We start from the raw sequence: 23814 nt of genomic DNA on the forward strand, positions 1-23814 counted from the left end.
AATATCAAATTTCACACAGTCCTGTATCAGAATGTCAAATGATAAGGGACGCAGCAATTACAATGTTTGGACAAAATCTTATTTATATTCATTCTGCAACATTTGAAAATACAGAAATCAGTATTTCTGTAATTTATTTGTTTTTTTCTGTCTTAAATTATATGTGATTTACTTACACACTACAGTGTATAGGTACAGTTTCATCCTTCCAGAGAGTGGAATAGTGAAAAAATATGCTGAATATAGTTTGCAAACTATTCAATCCTAAACAAATAATATGCTTTAATTCTTTTGAAATGATACAACTATTATGGACTGTGAAGACAGTTAGCAGCTCTGATCAGGATTTTGGGTGACTTGAAATCTCCCTTGTTGATTTATGCCGCCCTCTTTTGTTCAATCTGTGTAACTGAATATTGACTTGGTGTGCAATCACAAAATTTAGAAACTAATTTTAAATATTTACTTTGCAGTGATGAGGTTGATTAAATAAAGCATTTTACATATATAGAAGCAGCCAGTACATGTCCTGCAATGTTCTTTCCTCCTGTTTTAGGACAGAGTGGTATGAATTGATAGGGATTCCACAGCATTGGTTTGTCCAACATGTGACAGATATTCTATTACTGAAAGAGTGTTGATGTTCTGAAGCTACAGAAAATCAATGAGCAAGCCGATTCATTCAGCACATGGGAAGTGTAGCTGATGTACGATCAATGCTGCATGTGACGGCAGCACTGATGCAGGCTGCTGGGTTTAAATGCAATTGTCCTTTGCAAAGAAGAGAATGTGATGGGAAGAAAAGTGTGAAACAAAATAAATGAATGAAACCAGCAGGCAAGTGGAGAGAGACAGGGCCAAACAGCAGAAGCTTATGTCCCCCTTTGGACCCTCTCTGGATGCATGCCTGGTTAGATTAGTCTCCTTTTTATTAGCTCACACTCCCAGAGGCAAAGCAGCAACATTAGATTAACCCCTAAGAACCCCAGAGCAGCCATACCAATTATAGTTACACTTTGTACAATAGTAGTAGTAATGTATAAACTATGTTGATATGCTTGATATGATTACTCATGATCACCTCTCAGTTGAATAAGTGTATTTTTCAGTGCCTGGAGCTTGGTCTTTGCTGAAGAGGATTGACCTGAGCTCGGGTCATGTGGACAGCTATCGACAGTCACTGTTGTGTCAATGACAGTGCGCTTTCTCACCCTTCTCTAATCTATGACAATCTGTGGAATTACTGTACTGCAGGCAGTGCTGATTCACTACAGCACTGATCAGCCCATTCAGTTAGCATTATATTAGAACAGGCATATAATGTACAAGACTGCAGAATAAACAAAGTCATCAAGCTGGACAGGGTCAGTTGCTCATTTGTTCTGTTTAAAACTACATATTTTTGCTCAACTTTCTATATGCTGAAAATATTTATCAGTAGAAATAATTATAGTCTACCTTGTTTGATTTTGAGGTTTCAAGTTTTAGTTGTAGCAGTAGTGACACAGAGGTTCTCAATGTTTTTTCAGCCAAGGACCCCTTACAAGATAGACAACATACTAAGGGCCCCCTCGTGTTGTAATTTAAATAGTATACAATAATATAAATTAAATATAAATAAATATAAAATTATTTTAAAAAGAACAAAAAAGGCCTATGCTGAGACTTGAGCATGTTGATTATTGTAAATAACATACAATAAATGTATTTAAATTTAAATAATTTAAGATAATAATTTTTAAAAAAGAAAAAAAGAGCAATAATAAGTCTACTTTGAGACTTGAATGCGATGATTATTTTAAATAATATGCAATAAATACATGGTTCCCATAAAGTTGGAATAGAAGAGCTTGATTAATAAAGTTTGAGAATATATACTCTTTATCTTTCAAGCATAAATCACATACACAATCACAATCATTTCATGGATCTTCTTAGCAGCAGTCACATTGAAAGTGAATATTGTAGACAGCACAGGTGCATATAATGCTGAATATATAGATTATGAGTTAAGAAGCCTGATGGCCTGTCCTTACCGAACTTGTAAACTGAGAGATTTAGGTATTATTAACCATAATTATACAAGCCACATAGATGTGAATTTTCTGGAACAAAAGCTATGATTAGTAAATCTTTTTTGTTTATCTTTTTGTTTTGTTTTGTTTACTTTTCCTTTGCTCGGATATTGTTTATATATTTGTCATAGGCTCTTGGATCTTCTTTATGTTTTCATTTATGTACTTTTTTTAAATGTTTGTATTTGCTGCCGGTTTTGAATAAAAGGTGGAAACAAATCCCTTCCATGTTGCGTTTTTAAATACGTCATCTATCAACGCCCAATTTGACATCATCAACATTCGCCAGTACAGCATGGCGACACAGCTGTCAAGTGAACCAGGATGCTAACAGGTTTATAGTGTTATTTGTACCATTTAGAGTGACTTTTAAATATTCCCGGTGCACTAAACTGGTTACATCTTCACGGTTTAGTCGTTTATATGTGTTTTTATTCTTGTTAGCTGACTCTAAGCTGCTAGCTAGCCCGTAAAACACCAGAATGCACTCTGTGAAGGTCGGCTATTTGGCTTTGGCTGCGTCGAGAGCTCTCTGCTCGGGTGGCGTTTACTGTCGTGAGTTTATTAAAGTATCGGCTCTCTGGCGGGTTCATTGTTCTGTTAGTCAGACTCGCTTTTATCGAACAGCAGCCCTGCCAGAAGAGACAGTTATCCGCATCCCTCGCTACATGCAGAAGCAGATCGGGAGCGTGAAGCAGACTCGAGGCAAAAACAAAATCAACACCGTCAAAGCCGGAAAACTTCTGATCGAGAGCAAGAACCCGGATCTGAACCAGTCTGCGGGGTACACTCTTGGGAAGTTCGAGCAGTGCATTCTCTGCTCAAAAGGATGGAAACATAAAAAATCAGACGGCGACTATTTCACCATCAACAACATAAAGACTGTCGCACCTTTTGTTGCTGAGGATCAGGATGAGGACGCTGCACAGAAAGCATCAGTTACGTTTAATGACCTTCACATCAGCACGGAGCTGGTGAATGCTTTGGACAAGATCAACATTACCCATCCAACTACTGTGCAGATGCAGAACATCCCAAAAATCATGAAAGGTCACAACGTTCTCTGTGCCGCAGAGACAGGCAGTGGGAAAACACTGAGTTACCTCCTGCCTATCATTCACAGACTGCAGGCTGATAAGAAATCAGAGATAGACGATGAGAGGGCACATAAGATCCGTGCTGTGGTTCTTGTGCCTTCCAGAGAGCTGGCTGGGCAAGTGACAGCTGTGTCCAGGTCTCTGTGTGCTCCTTTAGGCTTGCTTACAAGGAATGTGGGTGGTGGGCAAGGTGTAGGACACATCAAGGGGTTCTTCAAGAGTGATCATCCGGATATTTTAGTAGCCACACCAGGTGCTCTTGTCAAGGCTCTGCGGAGACACTACCTGGACATAACCGAGCTGAATTTCTTTGTCATAGACGAGGCAGACACCATGTTCGACCCCAGCTTTTCTGACATGCTGGAGGACATCCTGCTCCGCACAAACATCGCTAGTCACCCCAAAGAAACCCGAGGCCTAGACCATAAAGCCCAGCTGCTGGTGGTGGGCGCCACCTTCCCTGGGGGTGTCGGGGATGTACTCAGCAAGGTGACAGACCTTGGCGCCATGGTTGTTATCAAGAGCAAGATGCTGCACTTCCTCATGCCACATGTCAAGCAGAGGTTCCTGAAGATAAAGGGTGCTGATAAGGTCCTGGAGCTCCACCAAGCCCTGAAGCTGCTTCAGCAGGAGAAAGGAGGTGGTGCTGCTCTGGTGTTCTGCAACAACGCCGCCACCGTCAACTGGCTGGGGTACTCGCTGGATGAGATGGGGGTGGAGCATGCACGCATACAAGGGGAGATGCCTGCTGCTGTGCGTGCAGGAACCTTCCATAAATTCCAGAAGGGCCTGGTTGATGTGCTCATATGCACAGATATTGCTTCACGTGGCCTGGACACATCCAGAGTTCGCTTGGTTGTCAACTATGACTCCCCAGAATCCCACACAGACTACATCCACAGGGCAGGGAGAGTGGGGAGGGCAGGAGGGATTGAGGATGGGGAGGTGCTCAGCTTTGTCACTCATAAGTGGGATGTGGAGCTGGTGCAGAAGATTGAGATTGCAGCACGTAGCAGAAGTAGTTTGCCAGGGATGGAATCTGAAATAAAGGCACCAAAACCAAAAGTAGCAGTAGCAGAGGCAGAGGAGTAGAAGTGTTTGTATGTTTGTTACTGAATACATAGTGTGGGGATGACAAACTAAATAGTCAAAACATTGTCAGCAGAAACAGTAAACCAAATTTGTTCTAAATAGAATTACAGTCGGCTGCTTTTCTTTGGCCACTGTGACTAAAAAATATTACCATTTTGAAAGAATTAAGAATGAAATTTTTCAGTTATGGTTAATCTTAGAGGGGATGGAAATACTACTAAAAAATGTTTCTGCTGATCTGCGACCTGGGGTCTGTTCAGGTCTCCAATTAAGCCAGGCTTATTTCTCTCAGTCTGACTCATTGCCATGTTGACTATTTTGAATTTAGTTCTGGTGCCAGTACTTAGTTAATTTAAAAATATTAACATAAAGCATGTTATTAAGAATATGGATAGACCCCCAGTGTATGTGTTATGTCTAAATGTTGTTGGGGTTTTTTTGCCATAGTGTCAAAAAGCGTTATTATGGCCTATATTTCCTGATGCAAATGTTTGTTTGTGCAGATTAATTTGTTAAGCAGTTGCCTATTTAGACTGTATATACGTGTTACATTAATTTCAATCAACTGATGCAGTATTTTTGTATTAAAAAAAAAAAATGGGACTTAAAAATAAAATGTAATTGCATATTTTTTCACTTTATTTTACGTGCCATCCTTATTTATTGATCAATTTGGCAAAATGTGTTTGTTCATTTTTGTGGCATCTTTGGGATGCAAAAATATTTTTGTTGCATCTCAAAACATCAATTTCTTCTTAGAACTACTGATAGCATAAATGTATCTGGTTTGAGAGTGGAAAATAATTCTCAGTGAAATTGTGCAACAAAGTAGTCAATGAAAAAGGCATTACTGTAGACTTTTCCAAATAAAACCTGTTGGCTTTTTCATCACACCTAACCAAAGTACATACAGCATGCTATTATTAAGTCACAGCCAGTGTCTCCAAAATTGCTACAAAGCACTCTGTCATTAAAAAATTTTTTTATTTATTATTAAAATATTTATTATTTTCAAAATATGTCTTACAGTAATTGATGTAGTCTTATGGACAAATCTTGAATTCCCTTGACATCCATCCTAAAGACCATACAACTGGTTGAATGTGTTTCTGTAATATGTACTGCATGTGTTTAGCCACCAGGTGGTGGCATTTGTCTGATTTCAGCTTACAGCTATCTAATTGATGGGTCAAAACATGTACACAGGTTGTGCTTTGTGCTCACTACAGTTATTTTGGCACATGCTCATTAAACACATGTGAAACAGTCATAAGGCCACCAGGTAGTTTCTGAAAGGTTTTGTGGATTCCAGCACCCTTTTCTGTTTGCAGCACAGAAACACTTCATCAAACTACAGCTCTGATCATTAATTTACAGTCAAATTGAATACTGGCCAAAACCTGACGTCAGTACTGTTGATGTGGTAGGTCTGCTGCACATGAAAGGTTTTTTTTCCCTCTCCCATGCCTGCAGGCGCTTGTTGAAAGGAAACCGCAAAAGTGTCAACATGAAAATCTGCCAGTGAAGAAAATGTGTGGGATCTTATTTCAAAGGTAATAATGTGACTCAGATTTTATGGTTCAGTAGGTGATGCTTTAAACAACTTTTTACATAAAGTATGAACAACAAACTTTCAACAAGATATTCCTGCCTGGAAATGGTGTGCTCTTATTTTGAAAAGGCAATATGTTACACAGCTGATCATTTATGCTGTGGAAGTGTTAGTCAAAGTATAGAGATTATAGAAGTAGACAGACATGTTAATGGCATTGACGGTAACAAGGAGCTTCCATCAGAATGTCTGGAATCTAGCTGAGATTGTCCTGCTCCCAGTCGGGTCAACATCTTTAAGCTTCACCCCCCCTTTAGGTTCACATTTCACCCAACTGTGCCCCGACAACAAGGACCAAGTGTCCACATATAGCATGTGGAGCAAAAGCCTCCAATCCCTCAATTTATATTTTTGTCCTGCCTCACCTCAGCTGACCCCTGCAAACATAATAATCTTGATCAAATGTCCCACTTCCACATAGCTACTAAACCCCACAAGTATTTTATGACTAAATATAATTTTAGACCATAGTTCTTAAAGGGGCCACTCCACTGATTTCACACATACACCGTTAATTCAATACAAGGAATACTTTGTAGCCTTTTAAAAACATGAGGTGTATCAAGTTTGAGAAACCGTAATGATGTCACAGTGATGTACATCGTAACTACAAATGTATAACAGGAAGCATAAGCTTTAAAAATGTGGGCATTTTCAGGAACAGATCCAAGATGCTAGAGAACTGCAGCATGGGAAATATAGGAGTGTTTGGATCCCATCCCATATTAGGGACTAAAAATCAGCCTTTCCTGCTTTGATTAAACCTTTATTGAAAATCCCCCACAACATAAAATATGTTTTTCTTGTTTGTTGGCTTGATGTATGACTGTCGCTGTGCATAAGAATGTTCATATTTTGACACAAGAAGGCTGTTTCTACATGTATCTGTTGAAGAAGGAATGATTATCTTTGTCTATCTTACAGTAATGGGGAAAAAAATATTAGACCATTGTTTTCTTCAATTTCTTGTTCATTTTAATGCCTACGACTAAAGGTTTGTTTGGACAAATACAATGATAACAACAAAAATAGCTCATAAAAAGTTTACTTTAAGAGCTGATATCTAGCTATTTTCCATGGTTTTCTTGATAATAACCAAAATCATTTTCAAGAAAACCAATGGTTTTCAAGAAATCATTAAGAAAATGGCTAGATATCAGCTCCAAAACTTGTTATTATTATATTTGTCCAAGCAAATGTACCTTTAGTTGTACCAGGCATTAAAATGAAGAAGAAACTGAAGAAAACAAGGGTGGTCTAATATTTTTTTTCCATGACTGTATGTACAACCAGGGTTTTGTTCACAACCACAACTAAATAGTCAATTGTGATCAAACTAAGAACTAAGAATTAAAAAATTCTTAACTAGGTATTTTAACTTTTCTGTGGAAAAACCATGGCAAGCATTATATTTCCAAAGCAGAGTATGTTTATACATTTCTAAAACATGGAAGTAAGGATGTCTTTAATGTCCCCATCAGTATATAAGGTCAACACTAAATTGTTGCATTAGCTTAGTATACTTTCGGAAAGTGTGATTCTGGTTTGTTGAAGCAAACAAAGCAAAGAAGAAGCATAAAGTTGGCTGGTTTGAGGTCACTGGTGTGGTTCTCACCCCCCAGCCAGCCTACAGTAAAACAAACAATGAGTAGGTCTGTATTTGAGCAGGTGGTGATGTTTGGATGCCTTTCACAGGGAATTCTCCTTTCCTCCCTGTTTTTTATTTTATTTTTTATTGTGGGTTTGAAACCAATACTTAAAGGGCATTTATTTCCCAGACAAGACAGGGTCATTTGGTACCGACCAATGGTTAAGTAAATAAATAAATAAATAAATAAAGAACATGTAAAAGTGAGGTAATTGCTTTCAAATGATCACACATTACAAAATATATGTTTAAAAACATAAATAAATATATCTCTTAATTAACCCCCGTTTGTAGTCTCCGCTGACAACGGACTACAAAGCATTTGGTCCATCAATAATGACGCATTTCCTCTTTACCCCACCGTAGGATTAACTCCCCCCTCCCCATTTACACACACACACACAGACAGTGCCGCTGCTCACACACTGCTCAAGCCACTTGGAAATTTCCCTCAACGCGGAGGATATTTTACTGCTGAGAAGCGGGACTTGTCGGCTAATGTGCATCTTCTCAGGGCTGACTTGCTTGAAATGCCCCAGTAGAGGACCTGAAGGTAGGTTTTACAACCCTGTAATCGGCTTATTCTGCTGCCCATCTCATCCCGCAGCAGACACATAGGGATCTATCTGACCTTCTCTCCGTCCAAAGCTTTAGAATAAAAAGCCCGCACGCTGTGTGTGTGTGAGCCCAGCGTGAGTGCCAGCCAGCCCGCTGGATCAGGAGCCCCTGCTTTACATTTCGGCTGCTCCAGCTTTTGAATGGATCGCTTGCTAAGTTGTGTTTCAGAGGCTGCGATGCTCATTTGAATCAACGAAACTTGTGGAGCCTTTTAATTGTCGACTTCTCCAGTGGCATCGGTTTGTGTTTTGGCGACTTTACAGACCACGGAGCTGCTGCAGAGGTGAGAATGTCTTTTAACCAGAGGTGTTTTTGAAGCCGCAAGGGTTCAGCGTGTGGACGGCGGAGGGCTGCTTGTGGTGGCGGTGGGTGTGCAGAGTCAAACAGGCATGGAGAGTTCACGGAGGGGCTGGTAACATTGCACTGGCCAGGGAAAAACCAGCCTCCGCCATGTTAACTTACCATCTCATTCAAGCTGCCACTAAAGCCACAGGCAATTGTTCCCAACTTTTATTTTAATAATACATGTCGTCAAGAATGCCGTGTCTGACACGCGCACATTAAAGGGCGGCCACCTGTGTTAAAGCGCGTGGCTGCCGCGTTAAAGAAGCAGCTCGTGAACGCACATCACGCCGTTAAACATCATTATATAGCTTGCAAGGGGAACCTGTGTTATCAGCTGTGGGCGTTATTCCCAGCATGTTCTCCATGCTAGGTGCATGTGGTAGCCACGGTCAAGGTGACAATGAGAGCAGCATGGGGAAAAAAATAAATGAAGGCGCTACATGTAGAATAATGTATGGCTTCTCTGCTGCAGCAGCAATCCTTCCAGATTATATTGCATTTATTGTAGGGACTGCTGCTTGCTCCACTGCCACACCCCTTCATAGAAAGACAGGGCTCTGAGAGTCTGCCAGTAATACCAATCACATGCTGTATGTGTTATTATTAGTCCTGCTGGAAATCTCATGATAGCTTAAAATGCGTCCTCCTATCTGCCAGGGGACTGAGTTAAATGATCACTTGTGTATGTGTCAAGTTTGTGCGCAAGGATCAATACAGTCCATACTAGATCAGTGGGCAGCAGATGCAGTGGCAGTGTGGGCTGGTTAAGAGGCGGACGTGCCAGGTCATATGAGATGGGGCAGGGGAGATGCCTGCCATGGTTGATGTGCAAGTGAGTTTCTTTGGCAGTTTAATGGGTAAAAGTAAATCGTCCCCTGAAGCCTCCCCTCGCTCACACACACACACGCACACACACACACAATCCCCCCTCTGGCTGCATAGACCTTGGCTTGTCAGAAAAAGACACATGACCTTATAGGCTGCAGGCAGCGCCAATATGTGTGTAATGCCTCAGGAACGAGTGCTCGCCTCTGACTGGTTTGTTACACATCCTCTAGGTATGCCTTTAATCTGATTTGAGGTCGGTTTGGGTGTTAGGACAGCATTTCCTGAGAGAATGAATCGCTGGCCATTATTAAATAGATCTTTCTCCAAAAATCTATAGTTAATAAAGGTATGAGGAAAATTTCAGCGGCACCAGAATGTCATCCTGTCCCCTCAAGTTGCCCTATGTTAAAATCTGTCCTTTCGAAATGGCAGCTCTCGTCTAATGAGCCAGGCCCGTGTTCTTGTGCACTGATCAGTTATGCTTCTGTTTCATCTCTCTGAAAATGTCATTTTCTCAAGCCTCTATAGTTACTGTTACTATCAGATGCTGCTGCTGCTGCTTAGTATGCAGCTCTGCCACCAGCGACAGCACCGTCATTTATTAAACTGACCAAACTCTATCTGGCTTCCCTCACATAAAGGCAGCAATCAAAAGCTTTTTAATTATATTAGCAACTGCACTGACCTTTTGGGGAATGTGTTTATGCGTCCATTATGCTAATGCTAGTTTGAAACCAATCTTCTCATAGCAGAGGGATCAACAATTACACTCTTTACTGTGTAGCTGTTCGCTTATTTAGTGCTGAAATCAGAGGCAGGGAAGGAGAAGCAGTGTCAATCTTAAGGAAATGATATCTGAGTCTGCACATAATGAAGGCCAAAAGCCACTATGCCTTGCATAAATTTAAGAACTTAAAAGCAATCTGTAAATGACGGTTGCAGAAACATGGGTGGATAATGAGACAATGTGCCCCTGGGCACAGACCACCTCTCATACACAGGAGCAAGACACAGACTTTATAGTTGTTTATCCTCTTTTGTTCTTGTTTTTTTTGTCTATGTATCTCTCTGACGCACGAGTCTGTGATTGTCTGCCTCTTTGAGTTCATTTTGTGCCTCCTGTGAATCTATGTAGTTGTTTTGTGGCTTCTTTATAGTCATTTTCTGTTATTTTGTGTCTCTTAGTGGTTAATTTACCCCTTTCATAAGTAATTGCGAGCCTGTTTCAGACTTTTTGTAGTTGTTTTATGTTTCTTTGTGATAAGTTGTATCTCCTAGTGGTTGATACATTTGTCACATTATATTTTGCAGGTGAAGGCCAGGGGGCCTGTGACACTTTCGGCCCCTGGGCCTTTATTAACAATTTGCCCAGGGAGCCGGCTCAATAATCCATCCGTGAGCATAACCTACAGCCCACAGCCATGTTTCTACTGAAACATCAGACATAATGATGCAACAACAATTAATGTAGTAATTTCCCAGCAGCTTGGTCTGTAGCCTTGGGGAACTAACTATCGATGGCCATGTGCTTCTGGTTTATGAAGACCATCAAGGCCAATCTCATCTGGTGGTGAAGGGGTTACTCATGAGCAACACATGGCTAATTTATTGATCTGTCCCTCTGCATGGAAAACAGGCCTTTGCTGTCACCAGTGACCACAGAGAGGAAGTAATAAGCAACCTATAATGACACTTTAATCTACAGAGGCACAAATGGCAATACGCTGGGTCAGGGGCTGGGAGCCTAATGCTCAGCCAGGTAGCTCTGCTATGCATGCAGGAAGTGTCAATCAGAGTTGTGGGGAACAGTCACCAAGTAGAGTTCATACTAATAACACATTTCTTCAAGAGACTGTTAGGGCTGGTGCAAGAGAGGGAAACACTAGGCGTGTGATCTTTATGCCTTTTTATGCAAAAGCTGGAATGATGAGTTCTTTTTTCATGCAGGTGGAAGAAAGCTGAAGTGGAGGGGACAGCATTTCTGAAAACCTAGTTAAAGTACTTTAACATATTTGACTTTGACAGCAAGAGCTCTGACTATCAGCCTTCTTTGACACTTGTTCCACAGCTGTTCTAAAATAAATAATGCAGCACTAGCCGTGTTGTTTCCCAGTGCAGCTCCCAAGCCGGTCACCTGGAACTCATTCTTTGTTTTTTTATGGCCCTCTGAGCCTGAAACAAATGTTTGGACCTGGTTGCCAGGTAGGTAACTAGGCATCAGCTTGCCAAATTGGCAAGAAACACTGAGGCCAAGTGTAAGTGTCATAGGTCAGTTGGTTTATTTGACTGTTAATGGTTATATGTGATTAAACGATTCGGGACAACCATTAGAACATTTAGTCTGCATGTTTGTTAGGCATTGTAATATAATTAGCAGGGTAAGTTTATAAAGGCTGAGTGATGACCTCATGCACATCTGAAGCATGTCAGATTGGAGCTGCTCTTGATCTGGAGTTGAACATGGAATTCAAGTTTTTAATTTGTTATAAGTTAAAAGGTTAAGCCTGGAGTGCTTGGTTTGCAGCATTCATCTTTCGCATGATTCATTTAAGCTTTGGAGTTCTAGCACCTGATGAGCCACTTTATCTCCTTTCTCCTCCTTATTTATACCTGATTTAGTAATCCAGTTTTGCCTATCTAGAATATGCCCTCTTAAATGAGCAAACTTGCCTAATCAATAAAGTATACATGCCAGGTAGGGTAAATTCAGAATTCAGTGTATATTTACAAAAAACAAACTATCAGTTTGGACATTAAATATACTGTTTGCATGTTTGCTCCGGCTTCCTCCTACAGTCCAAAAACATGCAGCTTAGGCTTAATTGGTGACTCTAAATTGCCCATAAGAGTAAATGAGAGCGTGAATGTTTGTCTGTATCTATGTGTCAGCCCTGTGATAGTCTAGAGACCTGTCCAGGGTGGACCCCGCCTCTCTCCAAATGTCAGCTGGGATTGAGTCGACCCCAAATACTCAGAGCTTATTTTCTTTTTTGTTGTTTAGTGGCCTTGTTTTGTACAAGCACTGTATGCAGGTTGTTTATATATAAAAAAGAGCAAATTATTGAAAGACTGAGTGTTTTCCTTTATTCTAGTATTGTATCAAAGTTTAAAATTCTTGTATCGCGCCGTCCTTGATTTACATTTTATAAGAACCTTTCAATAAAGTACTCTTCAATGTTGGTGGCAGACTCCGCCGTTCCTGCCCTGATTCAGTTGACCTGCCCACACATACTTACAATGTGATCTTGTTTGGCTGCACCGTTAAAAGATAAAACAGTTTCTCTTGTGTGTTTGTGACAAAGTAGCTGCTCAGTGAATGTTTGCTGTAGTATTAACCCACACTTACTGTTACTAAGGTAACCACATTGTAGCCAAATCAACTAGGATTGAAATGTTAAGGAGTGTAACTTTTTAAGTTGAATACTACAGTTGAGTGGCAGTATTTCTGACTAACTGCAGTTTGCACATTTTGAGAATGCAGTGTTGAGGTGCACAGAGTTCTGTAGTTTGAGGGGGAGAAAAAGGTCTGAATGGCGGAGGAATGTCTGGCCTAGTTCAAGTTAACAATATCGCAGAATTTCACACTTGGTTGTGACCAAGCCAAGGCATGCGTAACCTTAAACATAAGAGTCAAATCACAAGATTCCAAGTAGGGCTTCCTGTGAGAAAGAGGGCCCCTGTGCCCGGCCCTTCCAAATGTACAGCACTTATTTAGTTTCAGACAGAAAACGTGTTGAAGCACTTTCCATGCTCCTTTGTCCTAGCCCCAAACTTCTAATTAACAACAGCTGGTTGACCAATCATTAAAGAGGCACAGTTGTCAGACTTTTGTATGTCAATTGAAAAAAAGAAGTATAACAATGCAGCAGCAGTATGGAATTTTAAATGACTACCAATTAAGAGATTGATGCACAGGTTTGAAAAGACTGCAGGCATTTATAATGATATTCTGTCCGTCCTGCCCATCAAGCAGTGAAGCTTTCAACCAAACGGTCTGTAGTGGCAACGTTGTAATGCGTTCTGAATGCTGGTCTTTGTTGAATGCATGCAGCAGAAGGCTTTCTTTTTGGCACTTCCCATCTACTTTCTGTTTTTCCCACCTCCCACTAAGTTCTGGTATGCTTGCCTCCCACTCAGTCCACCATCCAATGTACATTGCGTCACAAATACACACCAGTGCAGTGGTTGCCTGCCAGTAACATGAGGAACTATTTTTGCACAAGTGGCCTTTGCTAATTGATTGGTTTAAAATACTCTGTATGACTCAAGGATGGGAAATGTTGGCTCTTTTTTTTTTTTCTTGGTCTATAATTAAACATGGAGTGCGTTTCAGGAGGAGCTCTGAAAAACAAGTCCCCCTCTAGCACTATGTGGTTGTGTGTGTATACAGTGATGTAAGTCAGTGGACCCCCAGTCTGGTTTAAAAATACAAAATTTTGGTCATGCTGAACAGTCTGGAGCAGCAGGAGCCAGTACGGTTGTCATAGTGATGGGAGATGAAAACTCATGCTGCCTACTACTTAGTAGGCATTTTGAATGGAGTTACTTCAGTAGAAGAGTATGATAATTTACATAATTTATGTATTGCAAAGGATTGAGATTATTAAACAGCTTTTGCATATGGTTTCATAGTATTCTAGCTTTTATTGGCTATGAATACAAGGTAAACTGTTGTTTTGGCATTTGATGGCATTCAGTATTTATTTATGCATCCAAAGAATGGAACCACTTTCTGCAGATCTCAGATCCAACACAGTTATTTTAAAACCATACTTAAGGTCTTCCTTTTTTCCTGTGCATTTACTGTATTTGTACAGTATGCTGCTGTATGTATGCATGGATCAATGTCTCTGTTTACTTTTACCTCTTTTTCTGTATTTATGCAAAGCAGTCTGAACTGCTTTTGTATGATATGGTGCTAGACAAATACATTTGAAGTAAACTGAATTCAATTAGTGTCTGAGGAGCTGAGGATTCAGCATTTGCTACACTGATTTGTCGACCGCTCCATATCTGAATGATCACAGCTTTTAAATGCAGTAATTGTCTGTTGGTGTAATGGCCCTGCACTACACTTCAAAACATTATCTTTTTTAGTTAGAATAAACACATTCTTATGTTGCAAGAGGACTCCAGCTCTAGAAGATAACACCAGGTTAAATATGATCTGAAACTTGAAAGATCCCCGTGGTGAAATGAGGAGAAGTCATTCAGGTTAAGTTTGGAACTGTGAAATGAATACCAGCTATTTCTAAATTTTAGTGTCTTTATTAGCTTCCCAGAACTGCTTGTCACAAGATTTGTTATAGCTGGATCCATGTTGACTTTACCAAGAGTATGGAAACAAGTCTTTTGGTGTATATTTTGTTTATCTTTAATAAATGTTAAATTTGTAAATGATAAAATAGTATTTTTCCTGTGGGGACACTGAAAAATATAGCTTTGGCTAGTCATGATTACATGATTTGATAGAGAAATCAGCCAAGACATTAAGTATCACAAACTACTCTTTGGGCTAAATCCAGGTTAACTTCAGTTTGTAATTACAGGAGTTTTGGCGAAAAGCAAACCATCATCTGCCCCCCCGGCTGAAAGTGGATCTGCTCTGCAATGTGTTTCAGGTTGCAGCTGAGCTCTTCAGCTATTACTGGAGTGCATCTCTGGCAGAAATCCCTGCTGCCATGGTTGCCACCTCGAGGCTCATGCCTCTTAGTCACCAGGGCAGAAATGTAACCTAATCAGGTGTCTGCTGCTCCTGGTACATAAGCACGCAGCACTGCGAACACAGTGGAGACAGGCTGTTTGTAAGAAACCTTGTTTAGTCAAGCACTAAAGTGCACCATGTTAATACATTTCACCCTGTAATTTCCACATATCACTCAGATTCCTTATGGATACTAATTAATTTTCTTCTGCTTGGGGTATATTTAATCTTGCCAAAGTCACCAGGACATGCAGTAGTTGCCTTGAGGTTACAGAGGCCTGGCACATTGAGATTGTTGGTTCTTAGACTCTGCAGCTAAGAAGTGAACCATGTAACACTCTCTCCACCACAACAAGTGCTCCTTAGCAAAGTGCTTTCTCATACATTCACTCAGCAGACTGCTTAAGGCCAAATGCTACTTGTTGTGGTTTCTTTTGGTATCTGAAATGTGTATGCATGCATCACTCCAAGTAGTGCTAATGAATCAGAAAACATTTAATGTGAGGGGTAAACATTATTGCAATCGTGACTTTTTATGAAAGTGTGCAGTCATCTATACAGCGGATATTGTGAGAGGAGAAAAATAAGGCTTGGCATTTGAACAAGACAGGATATCGATAGGATCTGCTACCAAAGTTAAAAGAAGGGGATGAGCGCATGCAGTTTTGATCATTCTGCCAATAGAAACTTGAGCCTCATCCTTGTATTTTAAAGATGAGAGCAAGCATGACTGCATCTAATTTTTCCTCTGCTGCTTTAAAGATTCCTCAGCAGTTGGCTGTAACTCTATCTATTCCCAAAGTCAAGAACAAATGGTGTTCTCATTACTCAACATGTTTGTTTTTTGTTGACAAATTTCAGCATTTGTATCACTCATCAAATTATTTCTGTCCCTGTGACGATGTGGTTTGTGAAAGTAATCCTGTGTTGGAATTCCCTAGGAAGTGACTGCGGAGCAGCTTTGTTGAGCATGGTGAGTGAACATTCTGGGAGTGCTGGAAATCTATCCCACCCCTTTGCTCCTCCTCAGCCCTCCCGCAGTCTGGGGCATCTATTCTTGGTTTTCTCATAGGGATAAATTCTTGTCACAAATTTTTGGTCGCTAACTTTGCATGGGGAGTGACCCCGCTGGATAAGGCCACGCTGCTTGCAGAGGTGCTGAAATGGTCCCAGTGTTGCAGAATAGAAAGGACAAAATATTCTTGATATGTGGGAGTGAGTGTTGTTACCCAGAGTATTTGGCACAATATATGCTGGATGAAATTGGCCTCAAGTCAGTTAGCAAAAAATGAATTGTCAAATGACAAACAATAGGGTACAGCACCCAAAAATTATATATTTCTTATGTTATTTGACCATGGCTATTAGCTGATATATAGCGGGCCACCAATTCCTACAGCCACCATATGCAACTTTTGTAGAAACATACTCTAATAATTTTAAACCGTCTTTACTGCGCCAGCTTTGGAGGGAACAGAGCTGAAATGGAAGAAATTATCATAGCATATTAGCTGTGTTGCACCTTTTACTAATAATTAACCTCCTCTGTGGGAGTTAAAACTGTTCTACATTAATGAAAAACTTTGGAAATCAACTAACTCATTGTCCTGGAGAGAGTTTAATTGTAACCCCAGCTCTAAAGCTCTCCAAAGAGAGACAGACAAAAAGTGTGGAACTGCAAAAGCAACCCACTATCGCATATTCGACTGTTCTGAGATCAATAACTACTGGAAGACGGTCAGAGATTGCAAGGAAAGAGTTTTAGAAATTAAGCTTGACTTTTGGTTTCTGATATTGTAGCTGGGAAGGATGCCCCCTCAACAGCTTGGCTTATCGAATACATACATGTTTTAAATAATGCTGGATCCAGTAAAAAAACCATTACGAAAAGAGCCACCAGTATAAGCAGATTGGTTCAATGTGATGCATGAGATCTTTGTAATGGAAATATTGATGTTCACCTTGAGACTCAAGAGTGATGTATTTAAAAAGTGCTGGAAAGGATGGGTTGAGTTCATTAACCCATATAGAACCGACTTTAGGTCGAAAGTATCGGCTCCTATGTAAGTCCCCTGGTTCCCTGCTACTCGTATTGTTATGTTTGAATTATTGTATATCTATTCCTTATACATTGTATTATTCTTTTTGGGATTTTTGGTAGTTTTTGATATTTTTGTTTGGTGGTATAACCAACAAAAAATATGAAATGTGTAAGACTGTACAAGCTGAATTAAATTAAGATAAAAAGAAAATGAAAAAAGAAAATTGTTCTACGAATGGGCAAAGGTTAGCAGACAGTAATGAGACTATGGTACATACATGTCTTTACAAAACTGTAAACTTATCGTCTCTTTAGTGACCCAGCTAAGCTAATAAGAGAATGTAATGTTTGGACAGAGTTAGCCCCATGGTAAACATCAGTGGCCACCTCCAGGCCTGAAAAGAAAAACGAATTCGGAAGTGCCTAAAACCTGTGTTCTTGCTTAATAACTTTTTAGTCAACGAAATGGTGTGTAGAGAGAATATGAAGATGGCAGCATCTGGATTAAGGCGGAGGGACCGTTAGACTGAGTGCTGCCAACAGCAAGCAGTTTGACTCACTTTCTCTAACCAGTGTAGCAGGAAAGCATGGCCAAATTAGCAAGCTAGCTAGCCAACTAGCGGACTGTTCCACCATGCTTTCGGGCTACACTGCTTTCAGTCAATGAGCTGAACAAAGTTGTTACTCAGCAGCTGTCTAGTTACCTAGCTAGCTTGCTTGCTAATCTCATCATTCTTTCATAGCATCCAATCACAAGGATGCGTTGAGATAACGAGTTCTAGCCCAACACAACACAGTAGTTGTGAGGGAGGTGAAACAGTGGGGAGAAACACTCACTAGCTACAGCATGTTCACCAACTAGCCCTGCTTGTCTTCGTTACATCACATAGCTCACATAGCTCTCTGATGTGGATGAGCAAATGTCACTTTGCGCCATGACCACTGCTTTAGTCCAAGACAGCACTTAATAAAAAAGGCTATCCATCCTGACATTATCCTGGTGTGACATCATTCTGGTCATTCTTTTGAGCTGTGGGAAGTGTTTTATCGATTCAAGGAGGATATTTTACAAACACTCCCTAACATATCTTAATATGCAGTGTTGGAGCCTATAAATTAATATGCTACAGTACTTAAGCTAATTGAGTTCCTCAAATGCATCAGGCACCGCCTACTCTTCAAAAAGACTCTCTTTTATAATTCTTTGTGACTAAATGTGTTTGAAAGGTCATTTTTTTGCCTGATGAGTGAAAATTATTTGCTAAAGAAAGTTTATTGTTCCCTGAGAAGACTGCATGTTAGTGTTGGCCATACAGATCTGACATGATAGGTCTGACAGATACTAGCTGGTTCTTTTTTGTTTTGTGCTTGTCTTGTTTCATTGGCAGTGATGAGTATCGAATTGTCTCTTTTGTCATACAGTGTATCAGGGTGCAAAGTGCATGTTGACAGCATGGCACCAGCACACAGAGCGACACTTGACCACAAGCAGGGGAAAAAGATTTAACACACACTTTGAACTGGCAGGATTAGCCCCATCTATCATTTCTCCTGTCATACCATTCAGAAATGATCATAGTCCATGAACTAATGGTTTTCTTTTTTTAACCACGAAACCAAAAAGCATTTAGTCCATTTCCTTTTCTTGATGTGTGACACTTCTCCTCCACATAGTTTTGTGTTGGATGTCACTCTGCAGCACCATCAGACGTATCCAACCTGGACGATGCACCACTTGAAGTGGCTCTTAATGTACAACTGTTACACAATGATACTGTCAGTGCTCCTTGCCCTTGGCTGAAATCTCTCGGTCTGGAACAGACATGCTTTCACTCCCCACCTCCCTGCGAGCCTCTGATGTTGCTTGTGGAGCTTGTAGCGTTTGAATAGAGCTATATAAGGGAAACCATTCTTTGTTTATTAGTTAAGGGAGAGTACATGGGAGTGCTGCCAGGCCTCTCAGAGTAGAAAATGTGGACAGAAAGAAGACGACAGCACTCAAACAGAGTGTACTCTGCTATGGTGCACTGTAAACGTTGCTCCTTTTTAGGGGCAGCATTATAAGTTTGGCAGCTGGCTTACATTACATGTGGAAAGCTCAGTGTTAATCAAGTGGCTGAAAATAGCCTTTTATCTGTGCTCCATGCTATGTGCAATGCGTGCTAATGCAGCTAGCCACAAGGATACAGTGGTTACATTAGCTGCCTCCTGATCACTTTGTCTGGGGGACATTGTCAGTAGAGTCATGAGCAGTGCTGGAGGTAGTTCACCCACCTGCTAACAGCTTGACTTGTAGTAAAGCAAAATAAGTAGTTTAGTGGTTGGTTTGTCTTAGTTGTAGCTTCAATGTATTTTTGGGAATGAAACCAAACAGGGACTCCCAACAAAAATGTTACTGTTTGGATTGGATGTTTTTTCTGATCTACTAGAACATAAGAGCCACTTAGTTAAGTTAGAAAGTACCGTAGCAGGTTGGCTTTTGCAAGTGCCAGCTGTCAAATGGCTGTTAAGTTGTTCAAGGGGCTACCTGTGTGTGTCTGTGTTGTATTATCAACACATTTACAAACAACATGACATTTTAAGTGCTCCTGTCCAGAGACACATCTCCAATGAATGTGTGTGAATTTGGTGAGGAGATCTATATATATTTTATTTACCTCATTTTACCTTTTAGACTGAATAAATAAAGTAGACATAGTCACTGTGACCTCTCCCATTAGTTTGTGGATGACGGGTTTTGAAGCCTCGAGTTTGGCATTTAGGCTGGCACCATCTTGTTTTTGTTTGTTTTTACTGGGTTGGGGGAGGTCTTCAATAGCAAAGTGCATCAAATCACAGTTAACAGCTGGTTCTTTTAGTACAACTGAAGGCCTGAACAAGATTTTTTTAGGTGACCAAAATGTTGCAATTGACTATGATGAACTGAAAACATGCTGTCAGAGTTCTAAGATCAAAACACACAGTGTGCCATGTGGACAACATACCCTACCTTACTGTCATTTTTCTCTATGAAACAAACATCATGCTGTATTGAAGACTTGAAACTAGTGATTGAGACCATAAACACATTTTTTTTTTTAAACATTTGTTTATTGATTTTTCAGTGACATAACAAAATCAAGAGATGACATTACGAGAGTCAAAACAGTGTCAAGTGTAAGTAAAAAATAAATAAATAAATAAAAATAATACATAAAATAAATGAAATCAGATAAGGAATAACTAATAGTAAGAAGAATTACTAAAAAAAATAAATAAAATAAAATAAAATAAATAAATAAATAATTAAATAAATAAAAATGGAAGCGAACAACAAATACACAAAACAAAACAAAAACACAAATAGGTCACCCACTGCTAAATAAAAGTCTAATAATATGTTCACTTAAGCAGAGAAAAATAAAAAACATTCCCAGCATAAACACATTATTAAACTGAGATAATAAATCAAGTGAGAAGTTGGGTGATTTTGACTATCATTCAATCAGACTTGTTTTTGCAGCCAGTGGAGTCGCCCCCTGCTGGCCATTAGAAAGAACACAGGTTTCAGGCACTTCCGAATTCCCTTTACTTTTCAGGCCTGGAGGTGGCCGCTGATGTTTACCATGAGGCTAACTCTGTCCAAGGTCTCCACTTTAAACCTAAATGAGACTGTCTGTCTATGGAATCCCCATTATAGTAACTTATTAACAAGACTAAGGTTTATTGGGAGTACAGTTGTTGATTGGATGGGGGTCGCCAGTAGTGAAGTCATAAGTTGCAATGCTCAGATTCAGTTGCCACTGCCAGCTTTGTATAATCAGCATGGCTGCTGAGTTTACTTCTGAAATAAATAGTTCATTGAATACACTCTAAATGAACTGCATGCAGTTTAACAAGGCCTTACCTTCAACTGGTTGGTGTTTTTCTTTGTGCCGGATTAATGCAAAGCATGGGATTTAATGCTTCACAAGCACTATATACTTATTTTCTAAGGCTGCTGTCTGCAAACACTCGCATAATCGCTTCTGTCCCAGTTTGCATTTAATTGAGATAATCCAATATCAGTCTTTTCTGCTCTGCCAATTTAAAATAAGATTGTTTATGGTAATCTTCTGAGCTTAAAGTTGGTGCGCACAGTGTTTCATATTGACGTGTCTATGGGGAGCTTGTTCTCCAGCTGGCAACGAGACAACTGCTGCATTGTCAGATTCCTCTCTTTAGATGGACTCCGGCAGTTTTGTCTTTTGGACTTGGGGTAGAATGCCAGCCTTGTCCTCAGTTGGGTTACTTATCTCCCTGGTGCAGTGCACACCCTCAGGGAAATTACTTGGGGGGTATCCCCACCTACCCCTTCACCTCCTCGACAACATGATTGAATGATGCCTCTCCTTTGGAGTACCAAGTTCTCCATTTGTTGCTTATACTATTAAATTCAGGCATCCTCTCAATTTGCTACAAGATTATCTGTGTTTGTAAGGCTGGTAGGCAGGTGGGAAATTTATTGCTGGCCGCTCTTCATGGAATGATCATGCAGAGACTGATTTTGAATTGGCAACATGCATTAGTAGGATGGTGGATTTAAATGCCAGTTACAAGTGGCAGATGGGAAATGGGATTTTTGTTTTTCATCTGTTTTCCCTGATGTCAAGTGCAGCTTGTTCCCTGATTGAAGCTCAGTTAACTGTGCTGCCAAGCCTTTCACTTTGATGCAGCTGTGGGAGCAGGTGAATGCTCCTGAGCAACCTGGCATCTCCCTGCGCACAGGACTGCCATGCATTCCACAACTTTCGATCACCCCACAGGACCGTTACAAAGCAGCTACGCTTCCAAGGAGTCGACACACCCTCGTTGTATGGGAGTGGATAAAGAGGTGGTACTTGGCATGCTGTTTTTACAAACGTTAATAGGCAGGTGGATAGATACTAAAGGAATAGAAAATATTAAAATATTTATTTCCTTTCTTGCTAAAGAGTTAGATTAAGAGCTTTATCCCCCTTTATCACCCCTTTTTGAACAAGGCAAACCTAGTTTTTTTTTGTTTTGTTTTTTTTTAAAGATTTTTTGGCCGTTTTTGGGCTTTATTGATAGAGACAGAGTGAAGGGAGAGACAGAGGGGAAGACATGCGGGAAACCATAAAATAATGGTGGTGTGATTTTTTTTTTTTTTTGCCAAATATCTACTAAACAGATTTTTTTTCTCAAGTCTGTAGTAAACAATTAGCTGGCGGGGACATCTTGCAGCACAACGATACTTAATTCAAAAGTTATTTTATTACATATCTTAAACAAATATTGCTCCTTCCTGTGATTTGGATATCGCAAATACAATTAATACAATTACAATTAAATACAATACAATTAAAATCCAGAATCCAATGGAAAAATCTCATTGGCCATTTGTTGAGGGAACTTTAGCTTTGGCCAGCAAAGATGGATCACATCATTACTTGAATGTGAAAGGGGTTGTTCATAGATAATTATCACTCATACTTCCCCTGAGCTCAATGGAGCTTGATAGCTGCTCATTGTCCTTCATGGTGGAGAAGTGTCTACAAAGCTTAAAATAGAGCATAGCACTCTAAGAATACTGTTAATTGTCTCCTTTCACACAGTGTTTGTTGGTGTTAAAGTCCTCCCTTAGAAATCTGATTCTTTCGAGTGGAGGTTGTCATCTTCTCTGTAGTAATCCCAGCATTCTGCAGCATGCATTGGGTTCATAGTGCAGCTCTCCTCCTTCCCTCCTGTCCCTGCCTTTGGTGCGCCTGTGGTATTCCTGCTGAAAGATAAGCCGTCCTGGAACCAGCCCCAGTGTGCTGACCTAGCAGGAAACAGTAGCAGCCGTCTACCCCCCCGTCCCCCCCACACACGTCCCCCCTCCAAACCTCAGCAGCTCAATCCACCACCACGCGTTCCCTCTTTATCTCACTTTTTCTTTTTCTGCCACATGAATCTACCCCTCTTTTAGTTTCTCTCACCACTATCTCTCTTTCACCACCCTGCCCGATCCCTCCTCAACCCTGCGGCTAGCAAACATGTCAACACCTTGGCTACAACCCAGTCTCAGGGATGAAATGACACAGGTTGCCTTGCTGTGGGCTGTAAATCAGCACACGCACATCTGGTGAATGGATGAAGGGTGGTGTATTGATGGAAAGAATATTCACACTACCTGCTTGACATTTTGAATTTTTTTCATTGCGTTCGTCTGGGTATCTTAAAAATGGACTCTGCGTGCATGATTTGTGATGACTGGAAATACATCACCTTACCTTCATTTAGCTGCAGTTTACTATCACTGTCACTTGCCTGCAAGGACTCATTATTGGACATAATTGGCCTGGGATTGTTTATGTTTAGTTAAAATATTAGATAATGTTCACTTCAATTCTTTCACACTGAAAATGCTGGGAATGTTGTAACCTACATTGTGTGCCATTTGTTTATCTCGGTTACGTTTAGATAATCAGATTAATCAGATAATGACTGCATTTTGCAGTTGTGTAAGGTTGTTTGACACAGATAATTTGCCATTATATTAAGCACCTTAACCAGTTTAACATTATTAAATTGTTCCACCAAAACCTGATTTCCGGAGGGATTTTCCACAGCGTGTTTGGTAACATGATTCAAGCCTTATATCTGTCAGAGGACCAGTTGGCTTTGAACCAGAATGATTGCATTTGTGTTTTAGGTTATAGGTTTTAAGCTATAAGGAGTAGTAAAGCTGTTTCACATTGTATATTCTTCTGCAGATATAACAGTTGGACCACGT

General features: G+C 40.3%; 2 protein-coding genes across 2 annotated transcripts in view; both read left to right on the forward strand.

Annotated features, from left to right (window-relative positions):
• The first annotated feature begins 2361 nt into the window (after positions 1 to 2361).
• On the forward strand, positions 2362 to 4905 carry ddx28 (DEAD (Asp-Glu-Ala-Asp) box polypeptide 28). Its single transcript, XM_059324115.1, has one exon. It carries the CDS (start codon positions 2558 to 2560, stop codon positions 4262 to 4264), a length of 1707 nt encoding a protein of 568 aa, XP_059180098.1. The 5' UTR covers positions 2362 to 2557; the 3' UTR covers positions 4265 to 4905.
• Positions 4906 to 7935: 3030 nt separating this feature from the next.
• Positions 7936 to 23814, forward strand: part of tln2a (talin 2a) — a 124740-nt gene continuing 108861 nt past the window's right edge. Inside the window, exon 1 of the mRNA XM_059349220.1 lies at positions 7936 to 8077. The gene's annotated coding sequence lies outside the window, so the exon portion shown is untranslated. The remainder of the gene's footprint in view (positions 8078 to 23814) is intronic.

Source organism: Centropristis striata, chromosome 2 (assembly GCF_030273125.1).
Source record: "Centropristis striata isolate RG_2023a ecotype Rhode Island chromosome 2, C.striata_1.0, whole genome shotgun sequence".
Taxonomy (NCBI): domain Eukaryota; kingdom Metazoa; phylum Chordata; class Actinopteri; order Perciformes; family Serranidae; genus Centropristis; species Centropristis striata.

Bases quoted from the DNA above. Each gene is read 5' to 3' on its own strand.
- ddx28 (XM_059324115.1), top strand. From the start codon at position 2,558: ATGCACTCTGTGAAGGTCGGCTATTTGGCTTTGGCTGCGTCGAGAGCT.